General features: G+C 42.9%; 2 protein-coding genes across 2 annotated transcripts in view; one reads left to right on the top strand and one right to left on the bottom strand.

Annotated features, from left to right (window-relative positions):
• The window catches only part of LOC144194227 (protein TANC1-like), a 23,659-nt gene extending 17,298 nt beyond the window's left edge, over positions 1-6,361 (top strand). The window contains exons 18-29 of the mRNA XM_077713137.1: positions 371-613; positions 674-874; positions 1,503-1,584; positions 1,718-1,851; positions 1,909-2,032; positions 2,903-3,078; positions 3,145-3,277; positions 3,347-3,382; positions 4,026-4,117; positions 4,193-4,339; positions 4,418-4,518; positions 4,583-6,361. Of these exons, the coding sequence (XP_077569263.1) occupies positions 371-613; positions 674-874; positions 1,503-1,584; positions 1,718-1,851; positions 1,909-2,032; positions 2,903-3,078; positions 3,145-3,277; positions 3,347-3,382; positions 4,026-4,117; positions 4,193-4,339; positions 4,418-4,518; positions 4,583-5,789 (2,676 nt within the window). The 3' untranslated portion in view covers positions 5,790-6,361. The remainder of the gene's footprint in view (positions 1-370; positions 614-673; positions 875-1,502; positions 1,585-1,717; positions 1,852-1,908; positions 2,033-2,902; positions 3,079-3,144; positions 3,278-3,346; positions 3,383-4,025; positions 4,118-4,192; positions 4,340-4,417; positions 4,519-4,582) is intronic.
• On the bottom strand, positions 3,596-16,657 carry wdsub1 (WD repeat, sterile alpha motif and U-box domain containing 1). Its single transcript, XM_077713142.1, has 12 exons — positions 16,563-16,657; positions 15,645-16,058; positions 14,842-15,029; positions 14,676-14,762; positions 14,505-14,598; positions 14,062-14,095; positions 13,903-13,943; positions 13,694-13,829; positions 12,487-12,685; positions 7,023-7,157; positions 6,669-6,839; positions 3,596-5,900 (listed from the first exon to the last, which is right to left on the bottom strand). The coding sequence occupies exons 1-11, from the start codon at positions 16,625-16,627 to the stop codon at positions 6,688-6,690; spliced, it is 1,545 nt and encodes a 514-aa protein (XP_077569268.1). The 5' UTR covers positions 16,628-16,657; the 3' UTR covers positions 3,596-5,900; positions 6,669-6,687.

Below are 16,657 nucleotides of genomic sequence, written 5' to 3'. Positions count from 1 at the left end.
ATGTAAATATAAGTAAATATTCTGTCTGACATTATTCTCAGAATAGTCTGATTTTTCAGAATAAAGTATGAATTTTCAGAATAAAATCTGAATTTTCAGAATAAATTCTCCGAATAAATTAAGAATTCTAAAATAGTCTGAATTCTTAGAAAATATCTCAAATTTAGACAAAAATCACAAATTGGAATTATCATAATTCTATTCTATAATTCTAATTTTCAGAATTTTCACAAATGAGAAATCTCCACAAATTCTCCGAATTCTCATAACAACAAAATCTGAAAATTCTCAACAACAAAAAGACTTTAAAATCAAAATCTTGACCACCATTTTAAAAATATTTATTCAGATTGTCTCATTTTTGTCTTAGGTCAGCCGGCTGTTGATGTTGGGCGGCGCCAACGTCAGCTGGTGTACGGAAGTGGTGGGCCGCGCCCCCATCCTGGCCGTCCACGCCCACCTGGGTCACACCGAGATGGTGGCCCTGCTCCTGGAAATGGGCGCCGCCCTCGACGTGGGCGCCGACGGCGGCGGGGGCGTGGCGCCCCTGTGCCTGGCGGCCGCCGCCGGCCACGCCGCTGTCGTCAGCCTCCTCTGCAAGAAAGGCGCTCAGGTATGTCTCCTCCCACCGTCTCCGTGGCAACCCCAAAATAACCCGCCTCCCTCGTCCCAGGTGGGGCGAACCGATAAGAACGGGCAGTGCGCGCTGGTGCACGGCGCCCTCAAGGGACACGTGGACATCGTCGACATCTTGCTGGGCCAGGATTGGGGGCCCGAAAGCCCCGCCCACGGACAGCGCCCCCGGGTCGTCGCTGGCAAAAAGCAGGCGGTGCAGCAGGCCGTGACAGCCGCGTCCAGCGTGGGACACGCGCAGGTAGGAAATGGCCATCTTTTTTTGTCTTTTGCCTGGGTCCCCAAACTAATGAATTAGTTCACGTGTGTCAAAGTGGCGGCCCAGGGGCCAAATGTGGCTCGCCGCATTACTTTGGGCGGCCCGAAAAAGTTAATCATAAGTGCCAACTTTGTTTTAGGCTCAAATTCAAATGAAGAGTACAGATTAGTATATTCATTTTCCTGATTTTCCCCCTTTTAAACCAATCATTGGCATTTCTTTATCATTTTTTTCTAGGTTTTTCTAGGTTTCAAAAATTATTTTGTGAGATCTAAAAATATATTTAAAAAGCTAATATAAACATTGTTTTAGATCTTTAAAAAAACTGAATATTCAGGGATTTTAATCCATTTATAATTTTAAATCGAATTATTATTGTAATTTTTCAATCCATTTTTTCTGTTTTTATTTCAAAAATCATTTTGTAAAATCTAAAGATATATATTTTTAAAAAGACAAATTAAACATTGTTTTAGATCTATAAAAAAAATAATATTCAGGGCTTTTCATCCAGTTTGTTTAATCCAATTAAATTTAAAAAAAATCTAAAAATGATATTCAACCAACCCGATTCTGACACCCTTGGCATAAGTGTTTTTCTTCCCGGCAGGTGGTAAAGCGCTTGCTGGACTTGGAAGAGCAAGATGTGGCCGTGCAGATGGACGCTCACGACTCCCTCTGGGGAGAAACAGGTACTTTTCACAGTTCCTTCACGTTTTTCTTGAGATTTTCTCTTCAAAGTAACACATTTATGAAGGTGAAAATTGGCTTATACGAGAGAAATAGTCAAATTCAACCATTTTAATGGTACGACTTTGGTTTCAGTGTTGAGCGCGGCGGCGGGCAGGGGAAGGACGGAAGTGTGCGCCCTCCTCCTGGAGCGAGGAGCCGGCTCGGAGGTGCCCAACCGCCGAGGGATGGTCCCGCTCCTCGGCGCCGCCAAACACGGGCACGCACAGGTGACCACCGCATACAATGGCGTGTGTGCGTCCTGCAACTGACCCATTTCGCGTCAGGTGGTGGAATTGCTGCTGAAAGGCGGCGCCGACGTGAGCGCGCACGACAAGCAGGGACGGACGGCGCTCATCTTGGCCGCCGCCGAGGGACACGCCGCCACCGTGGAAATGCTTCTGGCCAACGGTAAGCCGCGCTTAATGTAGACCAGACATGGCTGCCATAAAAGAAAAATGTTAACTAGGGTCATTCCGACATATAAAAAAAAACATAAAATTAAATATATGCCGCTTTAACATCAATTCGATTTTATGTGGGCCTGGACCATTTTAGATAGAATATTTAGATATATTTTTTATACGGAATTGGATTAAAAACCCTGAATATTCCGTGTTTTATAGATCTAAAACAATGTTTATTTGATGTATTTTTAGATTTTACAAAATGATTTTTTAACTAAAAAGTGGAGAAAATACAATATTTAGATTTTTTTTTAATGGATTAAAAACCCTGAATATTCCTTTTTTATAGACATAAAACAATGTTTTATTTGATATATTTTTAGATTTTACAAAATGATTTTTGAACTAAAAACTGGAAAAAAAATACTATCTAGATTTTTTTTAATTTTTATAAATGGATTAAAATCCCTGAATATTCCACTTTTTTAAAGATCTAAAACAATGTTTATTTGATATATTTTTAGATTTTACAAAATTATTAATGAAAAAATGATTAAAAAAATACAATAATATTTAGATTTTTATTTTTATAAATGGATTAAAATCTCTGAATATTCCATTTTTTATAGATCTAAAACAATTTTTATTTTAGCTTTTTAAAATATATTTTTAGATTTTACCAAATTCTTTTTCAACAAAAAACACTGAAAAAAAATGATTAAAATTTACAATTATAGATTAAAAAAGACTGGATTTAAAAACACTGAATATTCATTTTTTATAGATCTAAAACAATGTTTATTTTAGCTTTTTTAAAATATATCTTTAGATTTTATATATTTATGTATATATGTTTTTCTTTTGTCTGGTTCAGGCGCCGTGGTATCGGCGGTGGACCGTGAGGGTCTGAGCGCAAGCGGCTGGGCCTGCACGAAGGGCCACCCGGGGGTGCTGGCGCAACTGCTGGCCGCCGGCGCCGATCCCAACCAAGCGGACGGGCAGGGCCGCACCCCCCTGGATCTCGCCGCCCTCAACGGAGATGCCGACACGGTGGGCGTCGTCTTCTCCTTTGGTCTTTTCGGCTGCCATTTTGCTGACTTCTTTTTCCGATTCTAGGTCCACTTTCTGCTAGAACACGGCGCGGCGTTGGAGAGGACGGATGGCGATGGGAACCGGACGGCAGAGCCAACGTCCGGTTGCCAGAATCCGGCCCTGGTGGCCTCCTTGCTCAAGAAAAGCTCCAAGACGGGTACGGAATACGAATGGCGGCCATTGTTTCGACCCGTTTTTTCACTCTTTTCCTTCTGCGACCTTCAAGCGCAAGGCTACAGAACGGCGCCGCACGAGCGATCCGGTAAGTCCTGTAGTTAATAGCATCCGTATTGGCCTGAATATAAGACGACTGTCCTCTAAAAAGGACTTTTTCAAGATTCAAATCCATTTTAAAAGCCAAAATAATGATTCCAATTGGAGAGAAAAAACATGTTTTGCCTCATTCAAATCATGCAAAAACTGTCCATCTAAAATCTTAGTATTTGAACATTTAAATGATAACAAAAGTGCAATCTCATTTGTAATTGTTTTTATTTTAAAAATGCAAATCATCCAATCTACTGTGATAAAACAAAAAAATTACAAAAAACATCAAAGTGTTGAAAATTGGCTTTAAAGATATCTGGCATTTTGAATAGGTATAATCTTTAGATCCCGAATGTAAGACGACTCTCTCTTTTTCAGTCTTATTTCAATGCAAAAAACATTGTCTTATAGTCGGGTCAATGCCGTACTTTGCCTCCTGAAATTCCAAAAATGGCCTCTGGAATTCTGAATTTAGTTTTACTAGTTCTACTCTTCTAATAAACCAATCTACTGCACTAAAACAACAAATTTGATATAATATCTAGACCCCGACTGTAAGACGACAGATACTTTTTCAGTCTATTTTCAAAGAAACCCCTCAGGATCTTCTTCATTTGTGACCTTTGGCCTTTCTTTAGGTCACGCCACGTGGGCCATGGCTTCCACCAAACCCGACATCCTCCTCATCCTTCTGCACAAACTGACGGAGGAAGGAAACCTCCTCTACAAGGTACGCACGTCTTTGGCCACTCCCACTTTTTGTCCCTCCCTCACTCACGTCCCATCGTTCCCACCCTCCGAGCAGAAGGGGCGCATGAAGGAGGCTGGCCAGCGTTACCAGTACGCCCTGAGGAAGCTTCCCCGGGAGGTCCAGGCCCAAGAGATTAAAGGTCTCAAAGATCTGCGGGTGTCCCTCTATCTCAACTTGTCCCGCTGTCGAAGGAAAACCAACGTGAGATGGACGGCCGGGGATGGCAAAGTTCCTGACTCGATGCTGCTGCTAAACTTGAGTTTTTTTTGGTTTTGTTAGGACTTTGGCATCGCCGAGGACTTTGCCACAAAAGCATTGGAGCTCAAACCCAGATCTTACGAGGCCTTTTATGCAAGAGCAAGGGCCAAGAGGAGTAGCAGGTACGGGTAAGGGGGGGTCCGATTCAGGGTATGACGACATCTTGAAATGTCTTTTCCTCCCCAGGCAATTTGCCGAGGCGCTGTCAGATCTCCGGGAAGCATCGCGACTCAGTCCGGCCAATCGGGAGATCCGACGTCTCCTGATCCGAGTGGAGGAAGAGTGCGCTCACCATGGGAGGATATCCGGGGGTGACGAGGCGACGCAGGCTCTCGGCGGGGACCCCCACCGTTGGCAGGGGAGTCTAGAGAGGCCCATCCCGGAAGAGGAACGCATGGATTTACGCCCGGAGGACGAAGAAGAGGACGAGGACCGAGCCAGTCCACGCTGCCAAAGGGCCTCCGACTTTTGGCCCCTGAATCCGTACGGGCCCAACCGGACCCTCCCCGGAGCTTCGGCTTACGCTTTGCTGGATCCAATGGCCCCCTTTACTCAGGAGGACTACGTGGGCCAGCCGCATTTCCCGGATATGCCCGAGCCGCTTCTTTCCGCCCGCCAGCAGAACCAGATTGGCGGCAATGGGAGTCGTCGTCAATGCCACTCTTTGCAGTCCGGCGCCAGAGTGGGCGGAAGACCTTTGTCTCTGTGCGGACCTTCCAGTCCTCTGCCGGGAAGACGAGTTTCCGGGTCCCCGAGGCACGTGGCGAGCCCGGATGAGGACTTTCCCGGTCTGAATCCTGGCGAAAGATACTGTCCCTCGTCTCCGAATAGCTGCTCGCCACCGAGTTCAGGCCAGATGCACCCACCCCGTTCGGCGAGCTTCTCCAGAGGTTCCGACAGACTCTCGGCGCGAGACGCTAGCGGCGTGGGGACGACCAGTTCCAGAGGTTCTAGTTCCAGCCAGGCCTCCAGCGGGAACCAATCAGACAGCGGTGGCAAGACGGCAGAGCCCCCGTGTCCCCTCAGAAGTAGTGGCAGCTTCAAATCCAAAGGTGAGATGAAGCCACGCCCCTTCATGGGTGTGGCGGACAAAGAGGTTCGGGTCCAGAACCAGCAGAGCGCCGTTTTTAGCCGACATGGGCGAGAACGAGGAGGTGGTGTGGAAAGCTTTGGCATGTCGCACTTGGATTTCCGGGGCTCCAACGACGGGCGCAAACGTCCTGGCGCCGCCGACCAAAGGGGGCAGGACTCGGGGGAGTGGTCAAGGCGGCGAGGAGAGGCCAGATCTGCCGGGACCTCCACACACCCGCATTTTCCCGACGGGAGGCACGGGGAGGCTAGCCTGGCGGCGCCCATCAAGCCCAAGCGCTCCTTTATCGAGTCCAATGTCTGAGGAAGGCACAAAATGGCGCCCGTGGAGGAAAGTCGTCTTTTCAAAGCGCTGAAATCTTCAGAGACGATGACTTGTGGATTTGTTCCCGTCCAAATGTGAATGGTAAGATGGCTTGAAAAAGCAAAGACGGTAAGTTTTTGTCAAAGAAGGACATTTTTTGTTGGCTTTTGGTGACATTTTGGACTTTAGTGCAACGTCTTTAATGAAAAAATGATAGCGCTAAACAAGCTAGCTGCAGGATAAGATGACCATTTTGATTGTCAATACATTTCTATTTGTATGATTCACAATATATATATCTATATATTTGCAAATGAGATTTTTAGTTTAGGTGAAGATTGGAACAATACAAAGTCGGCGAAGACAGATATTTAACGTTAGAACTTTGTCGTCCATGTTGGTTGCTTGAATTAGCATTTGGCATTTATTTTTGCATAGAAGCCACATATCTCTCAAACAAGTGCTTATTGAACGTTAAATACATCTTGTTATTTATTACAATTATGTCCACTTATATGCTTTTCATGCTGCCAACTATACAGAATGTGGTTCAATAAAAATATTGACGACTATTTGTGATTTATGCTTATTTCACATTCCAGTGTATTTACTAAATATATATGTAGGAATAAAAAAATCATTTAAATAGGAAGGATAATTGCCCTGTACAATCATAAAGTTTTAAAGTGTGTATTAGCTTTAGCGTGCAAGCTAATTTAGCTTAATTTACTCATTCCTGAAATCCCTTGAATTGAACTTTAAGTAAACTTTCGTCACAGTATTTTGGCAAAAGCATAGATTGGAAAAAAAGTGTAGAAAATTTTGAAATATATGACTTAAAGTGCAAAATGACTTGGTCTCATTTCACCCCTGGCATACCTGAAATGATGTTTTTGGCTCATTGGCTCATCTTCCAGCGAGCGATGGCCATCTTCAGCGTGTGATTGGGCGTCAGAAGAGTGGTCATGAGCGGCAGATTGGTCATGGGACTGGATCGGTTCTTGCTGTGGATCCACGTGGACATGGCCTCTCTTTCGTAGGAGTAGCCATCTTTTGCAGAAAAAAACATTCAAACTTACTTTTCAGTTGTCAATCTGCCATTTTTACTCTACATTAACCGTCATCTTCCAGAAGTGTCCAAGATCAAAGTATTACTTAGCGAGCAGCTGTACTGATATGTAAGAACGAAAGGGGAGGGGCCAGGTTCACGTATTGTATTGTTTTGGGACCCACCGGCAGCCAGGACGGGTTCTCTCATCAGCTCCCTGGTGATTGGACACAGGAACTCGTCGGGAACGCCCGAAGACACCGAGGCGCCCTTCAACTCTTCCACCTTCCGCAAGACTTTGCCGCGTTGGCCCGCCGACTCTGCCAAGACAAGGCGGCGGTTCGTAAGAGAACGCTCATGTAGTGTAAAGCTTTTTGTCTCTAAATAAACAACAATCTACATATTACGGCTCTATTTTGTGAGAAAAAAAAAACGACATAGTATAGTAAGGCTTTTTTTATTCAAGAAAATGACATAGTATAGTAAGGCTTTTTTTCCCCTAAAAAACGACATAGTATATATAGTAAGGCTTTTTTATTCAAGAAAATGACATAGTATAGTAAGGCTTTTTTTCGTCAAAAAACGACATACTATAGTAGGGCTTTTTTCCTCAAAAAACGACATAGTATAGTAAGGCTTTTTCTCGCAAAAAAAACGACATAGTATAGTAAGGCTTTTTTTTCTTAAAAAACGACATAGTATAGTAAGGCTTTTTCTCGCAAAAAAAAAAACGACATAGGCTTTTTTTCGTAAAAAACGACATAGTTTAGTAAGGCTTTTTTTCTTAAAAAACGACATAGTAAAGTAAGGCTTTTTTCTCTTCAAAAACAAAATAGTATAGTAAGGCTTTTTTTCTCTTCAAAAACGACATAGTATAGTAAGGCTTTTTTTCTAAAAAAAAAAACGACAGGATAGTAAGGCTTTTTTTTCTTAAAAAACGACATAGTATAGTAAGGCTTTTTTTCGTTAAAAAACGACATAGTATAGTAAGGCTTTTTTTCTAAAAAAAAAAAAAACGACATAGGATAGTAAGGCTTTTTTATTCTTAAAAAACGACATAGTATAGTAAGGCTTTTTTTCTAAAAAAAAACGACATAGGATAGTAAGGCTTTTTTTTCTTAAAAAACGACATAGTATAGTAAGGCTTTTTTTCGTTAAAAAACGACATAGTATAGTAAGGCTTTTTTTCTAAAAAAAAAAAACGACATAGTATAGTAAGGCTTTTTCTCGCAAAAAAAAAACGACATAGTATAGTAAGGCTTTTTTTTCTTAAAAAACGACAGTATAGTAAGGCTTTTTAGGCGAAAAAAACGACATAGTTATGTAAGGCTTTTTCTCGCAAAAAAAACGACATAGTATAGTAAGGCTTTTTCTCGCAAAAAAAAAACGACATAGTATAGTAAGGCTTTTTTTTCTTAAAAAAAGACAGTATAGTAAGGCTTTTTTAGGCGAAAAAACGACATAGTATAGTAAGGCTTTTTTTCGTTAAAAAACGACATAGTATAGTAAGGCTTTTTTTCGTAAAAAACGACATAGTATAGTAAGGCTTTTTTTTCTCAAAAAACGACAGCATCGTAAGGCTTTTTTTCCTCAAAAAACGACATAGTATAGTAAGGCTTTTTTTTATCAAAAAACGACATAGTATAGTAAGGCTTTTTTTCTCAAAAAACAACATAGTATAGTAAGGCTTTTTTTTCGTAAAAAACGACATAGTATAGTAAGGCTTTTTTTCTCAAAAAACAACATAGTATGGTAAGGCTTTTTTTTTCTCAAAAAACGACATAGTATCGTAAGGCTTTTTTTCTCAAAAAACAACATAGTATAATAAGGCTTTTTTACCTCAAAAAAACGACATAGTAAAGTAAGGCTTTTTTTCTTTAAAAATGACAGGGTTAGGTTAGGTTTAGGGGTATGGTTAAGGGTAAGGTTACGGTGAAGGGCAGGGTTAGGGTCAAGGGCTGGGGTTAGGGTTAAGGTTGGGGTGTGTTTAAATACAAAATGCTAAGGGTTTAGTTAGGGTCAGGGTTTGGTTCAGGTTTGGCTAGGGTTAGGGTTTGGCTAGGGTTAGGGTTTGGCTAGGGTTAGGGTTTGGCTAGGGTTAGGGTTGTGCTAAGGTTAGGGTAGGGTTAGGGTATGGCTAGGGTTTGGCTAACCCTAGCCAAACCCTAAAGCTAGCTAAACCCTAACCCTAGCCAAACCTTAACCCTAGCCAAACCATAACCCTAGCTAAACCCTAACCCTAGCCATAACCTAACCCTAGCTAAACCCTAACCCTAGCTAAACCATAACCCTACCCATACCCTAACCCTAGCCATACCCTAACCCTAGCCATACCCTAACCCTAGCCCTAGCCAAACCCTAACCCTAGCCAAACCCTAGCCATAACCTAACCTTAGCCATAACCTAACCCTAGCTAAACCCTAACCCTAGCCATAACCTAACCCTGGCCATAACCTAACCCTAGCCATAACCTAACCCTAGCCATACCATAACCCTAGCTAAACCCTAACCCTAGCTAAACCCTAACCCTAGCCATAACCTAACCCTAGCTAAACCCTAACCCTAGCCATAACCTAACCCTGGCCATAACCTAACCCTAGCCATAACCTAACCCTAGCCATACCATAACCCTAGCTAAACCCTAACCCTAGCCAAACCCTAACCCTAGCCATAACCTAACCTTAGCAATAACCTAACCCTAGCTAAACCCTAACCCTAGCCATAACCTAACCCTGGCCATAACCTAACCCTAGCCATAACCTAACGCTAGCCAAACCCTAACCCTAGCCAAACCCTAACCCTAGCTAAACCCTAACCCTAGCCATAACCTAACCCTAGCAAAACCCTAACCCTAGCCAAACCCCAACCCTAGCCAAACCCTAACCCTAGCCATACCCTAACCCTAGCCATAACCTAACCCTAGCCAAACCCTAACCCTAGCCACAACCTAACCCTAGCCATAACCTAACCCTAGCCATAACCTAACCCTGGCCATAACCTAACCCTAGCCATAACCTAACCCTAGCTAAACCCTAACCCTAACCTAACCCTAGCCAAACCCTAACCCTAGCCATAAGCTAACCCTGGCCATAACCTAACCCTAGCCATAACCTAACCCTAGCCATACCATAACCCTAGCTAAACCCTAACCCTAGCCAAACCCCAACCCTAGCCAAACCCTAACCCTAGCCATACCCTAACCCTAGCCATAACCTAACCCTAGCCAAACCCTAACCCTAGCCACAACCTAACCCTAGCCATAACCTAACCCTAGCCATAACCTAACCCTGGCCATAACCTAACCCTAGCCATAACCTAACCCTAGCTAAACCCTAACCCTAACCTAACCCTAGCCAAACCCTAACCCTAGCCATAAGCTAACCCTGGCCATAACCTAACCCTAGCCATAACCTAACCCTAGCCATACCATAACCCTAGCTAAACCCTAACCCTAGCCAAACCCCAACCCTAGCCAAACCCTAACCCTAGCCATACCCTAACCCTAGCCATAACCTAACCCTAGCCAAACCCTAACCCTAGCCACAACCTAACCCTAGCCATAGCCTAACCCTAGCCAAACCCTAACCCTAGCCATAACCTAACCCTAGCCATAACCTAACCCTAGCCATAACCTAACCCTAGCCAAACCCTAACCCTAGCCAAACACTAACCCTAGCCATAACCTAACCCTAGCCATAACCTAACGCTAGCCAAACCCTAACCCTAGCCAAACCCTAACCCTAGCTAAACCCTAACCCTAGCCAAACCCCAACCCTAGCCAAACCCTAACCCTAGCCATACCCTAACCCTAGCCATAACCTAACCCTAGCCAAACCCTAACCCTAGCCACAACCTAACCCTAGCCATAACCTAACCCTAGCCATAACCTAACCCTGGCCATAACCTAACCCTAGCCATAACCTAACCCTAGCTAAACCCTAACCCTAGCCATAACCTAACCCTAGCTAAACCCTAACCCTAACCTAACCCTAGCCAAACCCTAACCCTAGCCTAACCCTAGCCAAACCCTAACCCTAGCCATAACCTAACCCTAGCCATAACCTAACCCTAGCTAAACCCTAACCCTAGCCATAACCTAACCCTAGCCAAACCCTAACCCTAGCCATAACCTAACCCTAGCCATAACCTAACCCTAGCCATAACCTAACCCTAGCCATAACCTAACCCTAGCCATAACCTAACCCTAGCTAAACCCTAACCCTAGCCATAACCTAACCCTAGCCAAACCCCAACCCTAGCTAAACCCTAACCCTAGCCATACCCTAACCCTAGCCATAACCTAACCCTAGCCATAACCTAACCCTAGCCAAACCCTAACCCTAGCCATAACCTAACCCTAGCCATAACCTAACCCTAGCCATAACCTAACCCTAGCCATAACCTAACCCTAGCCATAACCTAACCCTAGCCATAACCTTACCCTAGCCATAACCTAACCCTAGCTAAACCCTAACCCTAGCCATAACCTAACCCTAGCTAAACCCTAACCCTAGCCATACCCTAACCCTAGCCATACCCTAACCCTAGCCATAACCTAACCCTAGCCAAACCCTAACCCTAGCCACAACCTAACCCTAGCCATAACCTAACCCTAGCCATAACCTAACCCTGGCCATAACCTAACCCTAGCCATAACCTAACCCTAGCTAAACCCTAACCCTAGCTAAACCCTAACCCTAGCCATAACCTAACCCTAGCTAAACCCTAACCCTAACCTAACCCTAGCCAAACCCTAACCCTAGCCATACCCTAACCCTAGCCATACCCTAACCCTAGCCATAACCTAACCCTAGCCAAACCCTAACCCTAGCCAAACCCTAACCCTAGCCATAACCTAACCCTAGCCAAACCCTAACCCTAGCTTAACACTAACCCTAGCCATAACCTAACCCTAGCTAAACCCTAACCCTAACCTAACCCTAGCCAAACCCTAACCCTAGCCAAACCCTTACCCTAGCCATAACCTAACCCTAGCCATAACCTAACCCTAGCTAAACCCTAACCCTAGCCATAACCTAACGCTAGCCATAACCTAACCCTAGCTAAACCCTAACCCTAGCCATAACCTAACCCTAGTCATAACCTAACCCTAGCCATAACCTAACCCTAGCCATAACCTAACCCTAGCCATAACCTAACCCTAGCTAAACCCTAACCCTAGCTAAACCCTAACCCTAGCTAAACCCTAACCCTAGCCAAACCCTAACCCTAGCCATACCCTAACCCTAGCCATAACCTAACCCTAGCCAAACCCTAACCCTAGCCATAACCTAACCCTAGCCATAACCTAACCCTAGCCATAACCTAACCCTAGCTAAACCCTAACCCTAGCCATAACCTAATCCTAGCCATAACCTAACCCTAGCCATAACCTAACCCTAGCCATAACCTAACCCTAGCCAAACCCTAACCCTAGCCATAACCTAACCCTAGCCATAACCTAACCCTAGCCATAACCTAACCCTAGCTAAACCCTAACCCTAGCCATAACCTAACCCTAGCCAAACCCCAACCCTAGCCAAACCCTAACCCTAGCTAAACCCTAACCCTAGCCAAACCCTAACCCTAGCCTAAACCTTACCCTAGCCAAACCCTAACCCTAGGTGAGTACGAGTTAGTGATCCTTACCTATGTGCAGTTCTGACAGCAGCGTTTCCTTGGTGAGAGCGAGCAACTCGGTCCCGTCGATGTTGTTTCTCCGAAAAGTGTCCACCAGCGCGTCCAGTCCTTCCTCGGAAAGCCACGTGGACACGTCCTCCTCTGACCAATCGCCAACCAGGAGCTTGGACCGACCAGCTGGCGCCAAAGCTTGGGAAAACAAAGCAGAGTGATGCTTGAGGTTTTTTTTGTTTGTGTTTGCCCCTCTTTATTTAAAATAAAAACGGATTGATTTCGAGAGGTGTGGCTTAAGTCGCCCGAATTTTGTGCACTACAATAAAGGAGAAATAAAAGCCTTAATTTTTAATGGATTGAATGGATTTTATTACTGGGGAGAAACTCCAACCTTGCTCAAAATCCAGAGTACATCCATGAGGTTTATTTTTAGAGGGCCCAGAAGGACGACTCCAGATTTCACTGTGAGGACACTGACACAAAATGGCTGCTCCTCGGTTAAATGAGGTCAGTTTATTCTAGGGATGTACTAAACGTATGAACCATTTTTTTTTTTTTGGGTCTCAGCTGATTAATTTATTGCGGACTTCTTGTTGCCTGCGGGTTATGAGTAAAAGGCAGAAAAGGGCACATGGGCTTATTGATCTATTTATGTGTTATTTCTGGGCCGATGGCATGTGGTCGTAGTTCTATTTAAACTTGTCCTGACAGTTAAAGTGCGTAAAAAAAAAAAAACAATTGAATTTAACATTACTGGAATCTAAAATGTTTTCTTAAGTGAAATTTTAAGCTAAATTCCATGGCAATCTTACAACAACAATAAAAATCAAGCACACTTCAAATATTGTCATGTTTCACAAATAACTGATCAAAATTTAACGTGAAATTCAAGCCAATTTTAAGATAAGTAAATGTAATATAAGTCACTTCAAATCCTGATGTCATATTTGTATTCATACACACTAAACCATTATAATTTTAATCCATATTTTCAACTGGTAGCATAATGCTAATTTATAGATTAAAATGCATTAGTTAAGCTACCTGAAATTAGCATTAGAAGTTATAAAAATGATAAAATGGCCGTACAAATGTTGTTATACTACATAGACAATTTGAAATGATCAAAAAAACTTATAAAATGCTTACCGGGTAATGACTCCCCAGCTTAGATGTGGCAAAGCAGAAAAAAACAAAAATAGACAATTAGGTAAGGCAAAATATGATATGGGTTTTTTGTGTTGCTCTCACCATGGCCGGCAAGTCCATCTTCTACCCTCCAAACGTTGACGGTCTTATCCATGGATCCCGTGGCAATCAATGGTGACGTCGGAGAGAAGCAACACGCCGTCACGTACCTGCAAAACATAATTCTTTACGTTGGAATGTTGATTTTTGAAAAAAATATGTAGTTTTTATTAGAAAATGTACCTCTCGTGTTGATTTAGGGTGTAAAGCAGCACTGCATTTTTCTTAAAATAAAAACTAAGTTAAACATTTAGATATGTTTTAAAAGCATTTTCAGAGGATCAGAATCCATTAAAATATTTTATGAGTTAAAGATGGAGGTAGAGTAGCAGAAGAACTCACCGCGTCATAGACTGTCACTGTTTTGTCTACGGATCTGCAAAAAAAACAAAAAAAATCTGTCATTTCAGTATACAAATAAAATGGTCTATGTCTCCCCCTACTGGCCACACTTTGTATTGTCCTTCAAACTGCCCTAGGAGCACCAAAAAGTGTGCACTCTTCCCTCGATTATCGCGAATTCACTTCCCTTTCGATTTTTTTATAGATACGTGGTGAATTAGAACCAATAAAATATGTTTTTTTAATTGAATTATCCTGTTTTTAGTGTTTTTTCTGAGGTTGGGAACATATCCTTTTGTATTGAGTTCATTCACATGAGAAAAATGGCTTAAATTGACATACAAACTCCATTCCGGAATTTAATAAGCTCATATCTCAAGGTATTACGGAATAAAAAATTGAAAAATTGAATCAAAAAATGTCCCCCTGGAGAAATGACTCACCCTGAGACAAGCAGTTGTCCATCCGAAGAATAAGCGCAAGTGAGAACCGGCGCCGACTGGCCGGTCAACGTGTGTACGAGTTGCATCTTGACAACTAACCAAAGGAGAAAAATTCCCATCATCAATCAAGAAGACAAACACAAGATGACCATTCTTTTTTGGGCCATTTACCTCCAGAACTCCACTTGTTAACGGCCCAGATCTTGACGTGATTGTCCTGCCCGCAGGAGGCCAAGTGGAACTGCACCACTTGACTGTCTACAAAAAAACAACGTTTTAGAAAAAAGTTAAATAAAGGTATTAACATTCTTGATGATGGCCGACTTGTGTTTCTGACCTCTGAGAATATCCGGAGCGAAGGCGCAACATGTGACCCCGAGGTCGTGGGCGTCCTTCTCGGCGTGGAGCTGCTTCATATCCAGATCCCAAACGCGTAGGTCGCCGTACGTGGATCCGCTGACCAAAAACTGGCCACAAGGGCTGAACGAGCACGCCACCATTGTCGTGTCGTCGACGCAGCCGGTCCTTCATCAACAAAAAACAGTTTTTTTAGACATTTTCTCGCATATTAGCCGTATCCACGTATAAGCCACAACCTTAAAATGGTTGAATTTGACAATATCTCGCATATAAGACGCCCCCGATTGACAATTTGACTAAAAACGACATAGTATAGTAAGGTTTTTTCTCTTAAAAAATGACATAGTATAGTAAACCTTTTTTTCACAAAAAACAAGGCTTTTTAATTAAAAATACAACAGTGTAGTAAGACTTTTTGTCGCAAAAAAACAACATAGTATAGTAAGGCTTTTTTATCTAAAAAAAACAATATAGTATTGTAAGCCTTTATGTTAAAAAAATACATAGTATAGTAAGGTTCTTTTCTTAAAAAAAACGAATTTCAGGCATAAATGTCCAAAATTAATTTGGTTTAGCGTTTAATCTATTTATCTTTTCTCTATTTTGAGAAAAATGTTTCGTCACTTTGCAATTTTGTTCATGCCAAGTCTAAATTATGCGCATATAAGCCTTACCCTTGTTTCAGTCATTATTTCAAGCGACAAATACGGCCTATTTGCTAAGTAATTACGGTAATTTTATACATTTGACAAACCCTCACATTAACCACCCAAAACGAACCTGAGGAGCCGCTTGGACGGAAAATCCCAGAGAGCCAAAGAACCATCCGAGGCGCCCGAGACCAAATGGGCGGAGTCGGGCGAGAAGACACAGATCCTGACGGGACTGCGTCCGGGGTGCTCCAGTACGGCCTCGATCTCTCCGCTAGCGGTGGACCACACCAGCGTGGTGGCGTCCGTGGAGCACGAGGCCAGGAACTGTCCGCACGGGCTGAAGCAGCAACAATGGACGCCGTAGCCGTGGCCTTCCAAAGGGGAGAAAGACAACTCCGAGAAGTCCCGTGTGTTGTAAAGACGAACGCTTTTGTCTCCGGAACACGTGGCCAAAAGTTGCGAGGAAAAGGCGACCCAGTTGACGTCATCCCGGTGGTCTTGTAAAGTGCAAACCAGGGACGCCATTTTGGGGCAGCTGGTTCTAAACAGCAACAATAAAGAATATGACATGAAAATTAAAGGAAGACATGAATATTTCAATTTGGAGAAATGACAAGCTCATTTATTAGATCTCGTTGAAGTAATGATGACAAGCTCATTTAATAGAAGTAAAATTCAATTTAAGGTCAATGAATACTAGTAAATGTACATGTATTCACCATTGGGTATTGTTTAGGGATATTATACAGTAGGTGTTAAATAAAAACACGTTAAACTATCGTAGTATATTACCAAATATGTACACTGGGGAAGTGTATGTGTTTTAGTGACGTTTAACATAAGTGCAAAATTAATGATTAGCTTACAGCCTAGATAACAGAAGCTAACGGGACACGGAAATATAGCGTCTACGACTCTACGTGATACTATCACTCTCCAGAATGTTATTACGAGAAAAGACAACTATACTACGATTATAGGAAATTAGATAACAATTATAAATGTTAGAACAACCAGTTTGTTAAAGAAAAAGACGCGGACTTACCGCTGTTGCCTCACGTTGTTCAAGGAAAACACTTTACTTCCTGTTTGCAGTTGGCTTGACGTCATCAAAAATCGACACAAAAGTGACCAATGCAA

Source organism: Stigmatopora nigra, chromosome 3 (genome assembly GCF_051989575.1).
Source record: "Stigmatopora nigra isolate UIUO_SnigA chromosome 3, RoL_Snig_1.1, whole genome shotgun sequence".
NCBI classification, from domain to species: domain Eukaryota; kingdom Metazoa; phylum Chordata; class Actinopteri; order Syngnathiformes; family Syngnathidae; genus Stigmatopora; species Stigmatopora nigra.
The sequence above is the reverse complement of the archived record's forward strand: the minus strand, read 5'-3'. Positions and strand labels throughout refer to the sequence as shown.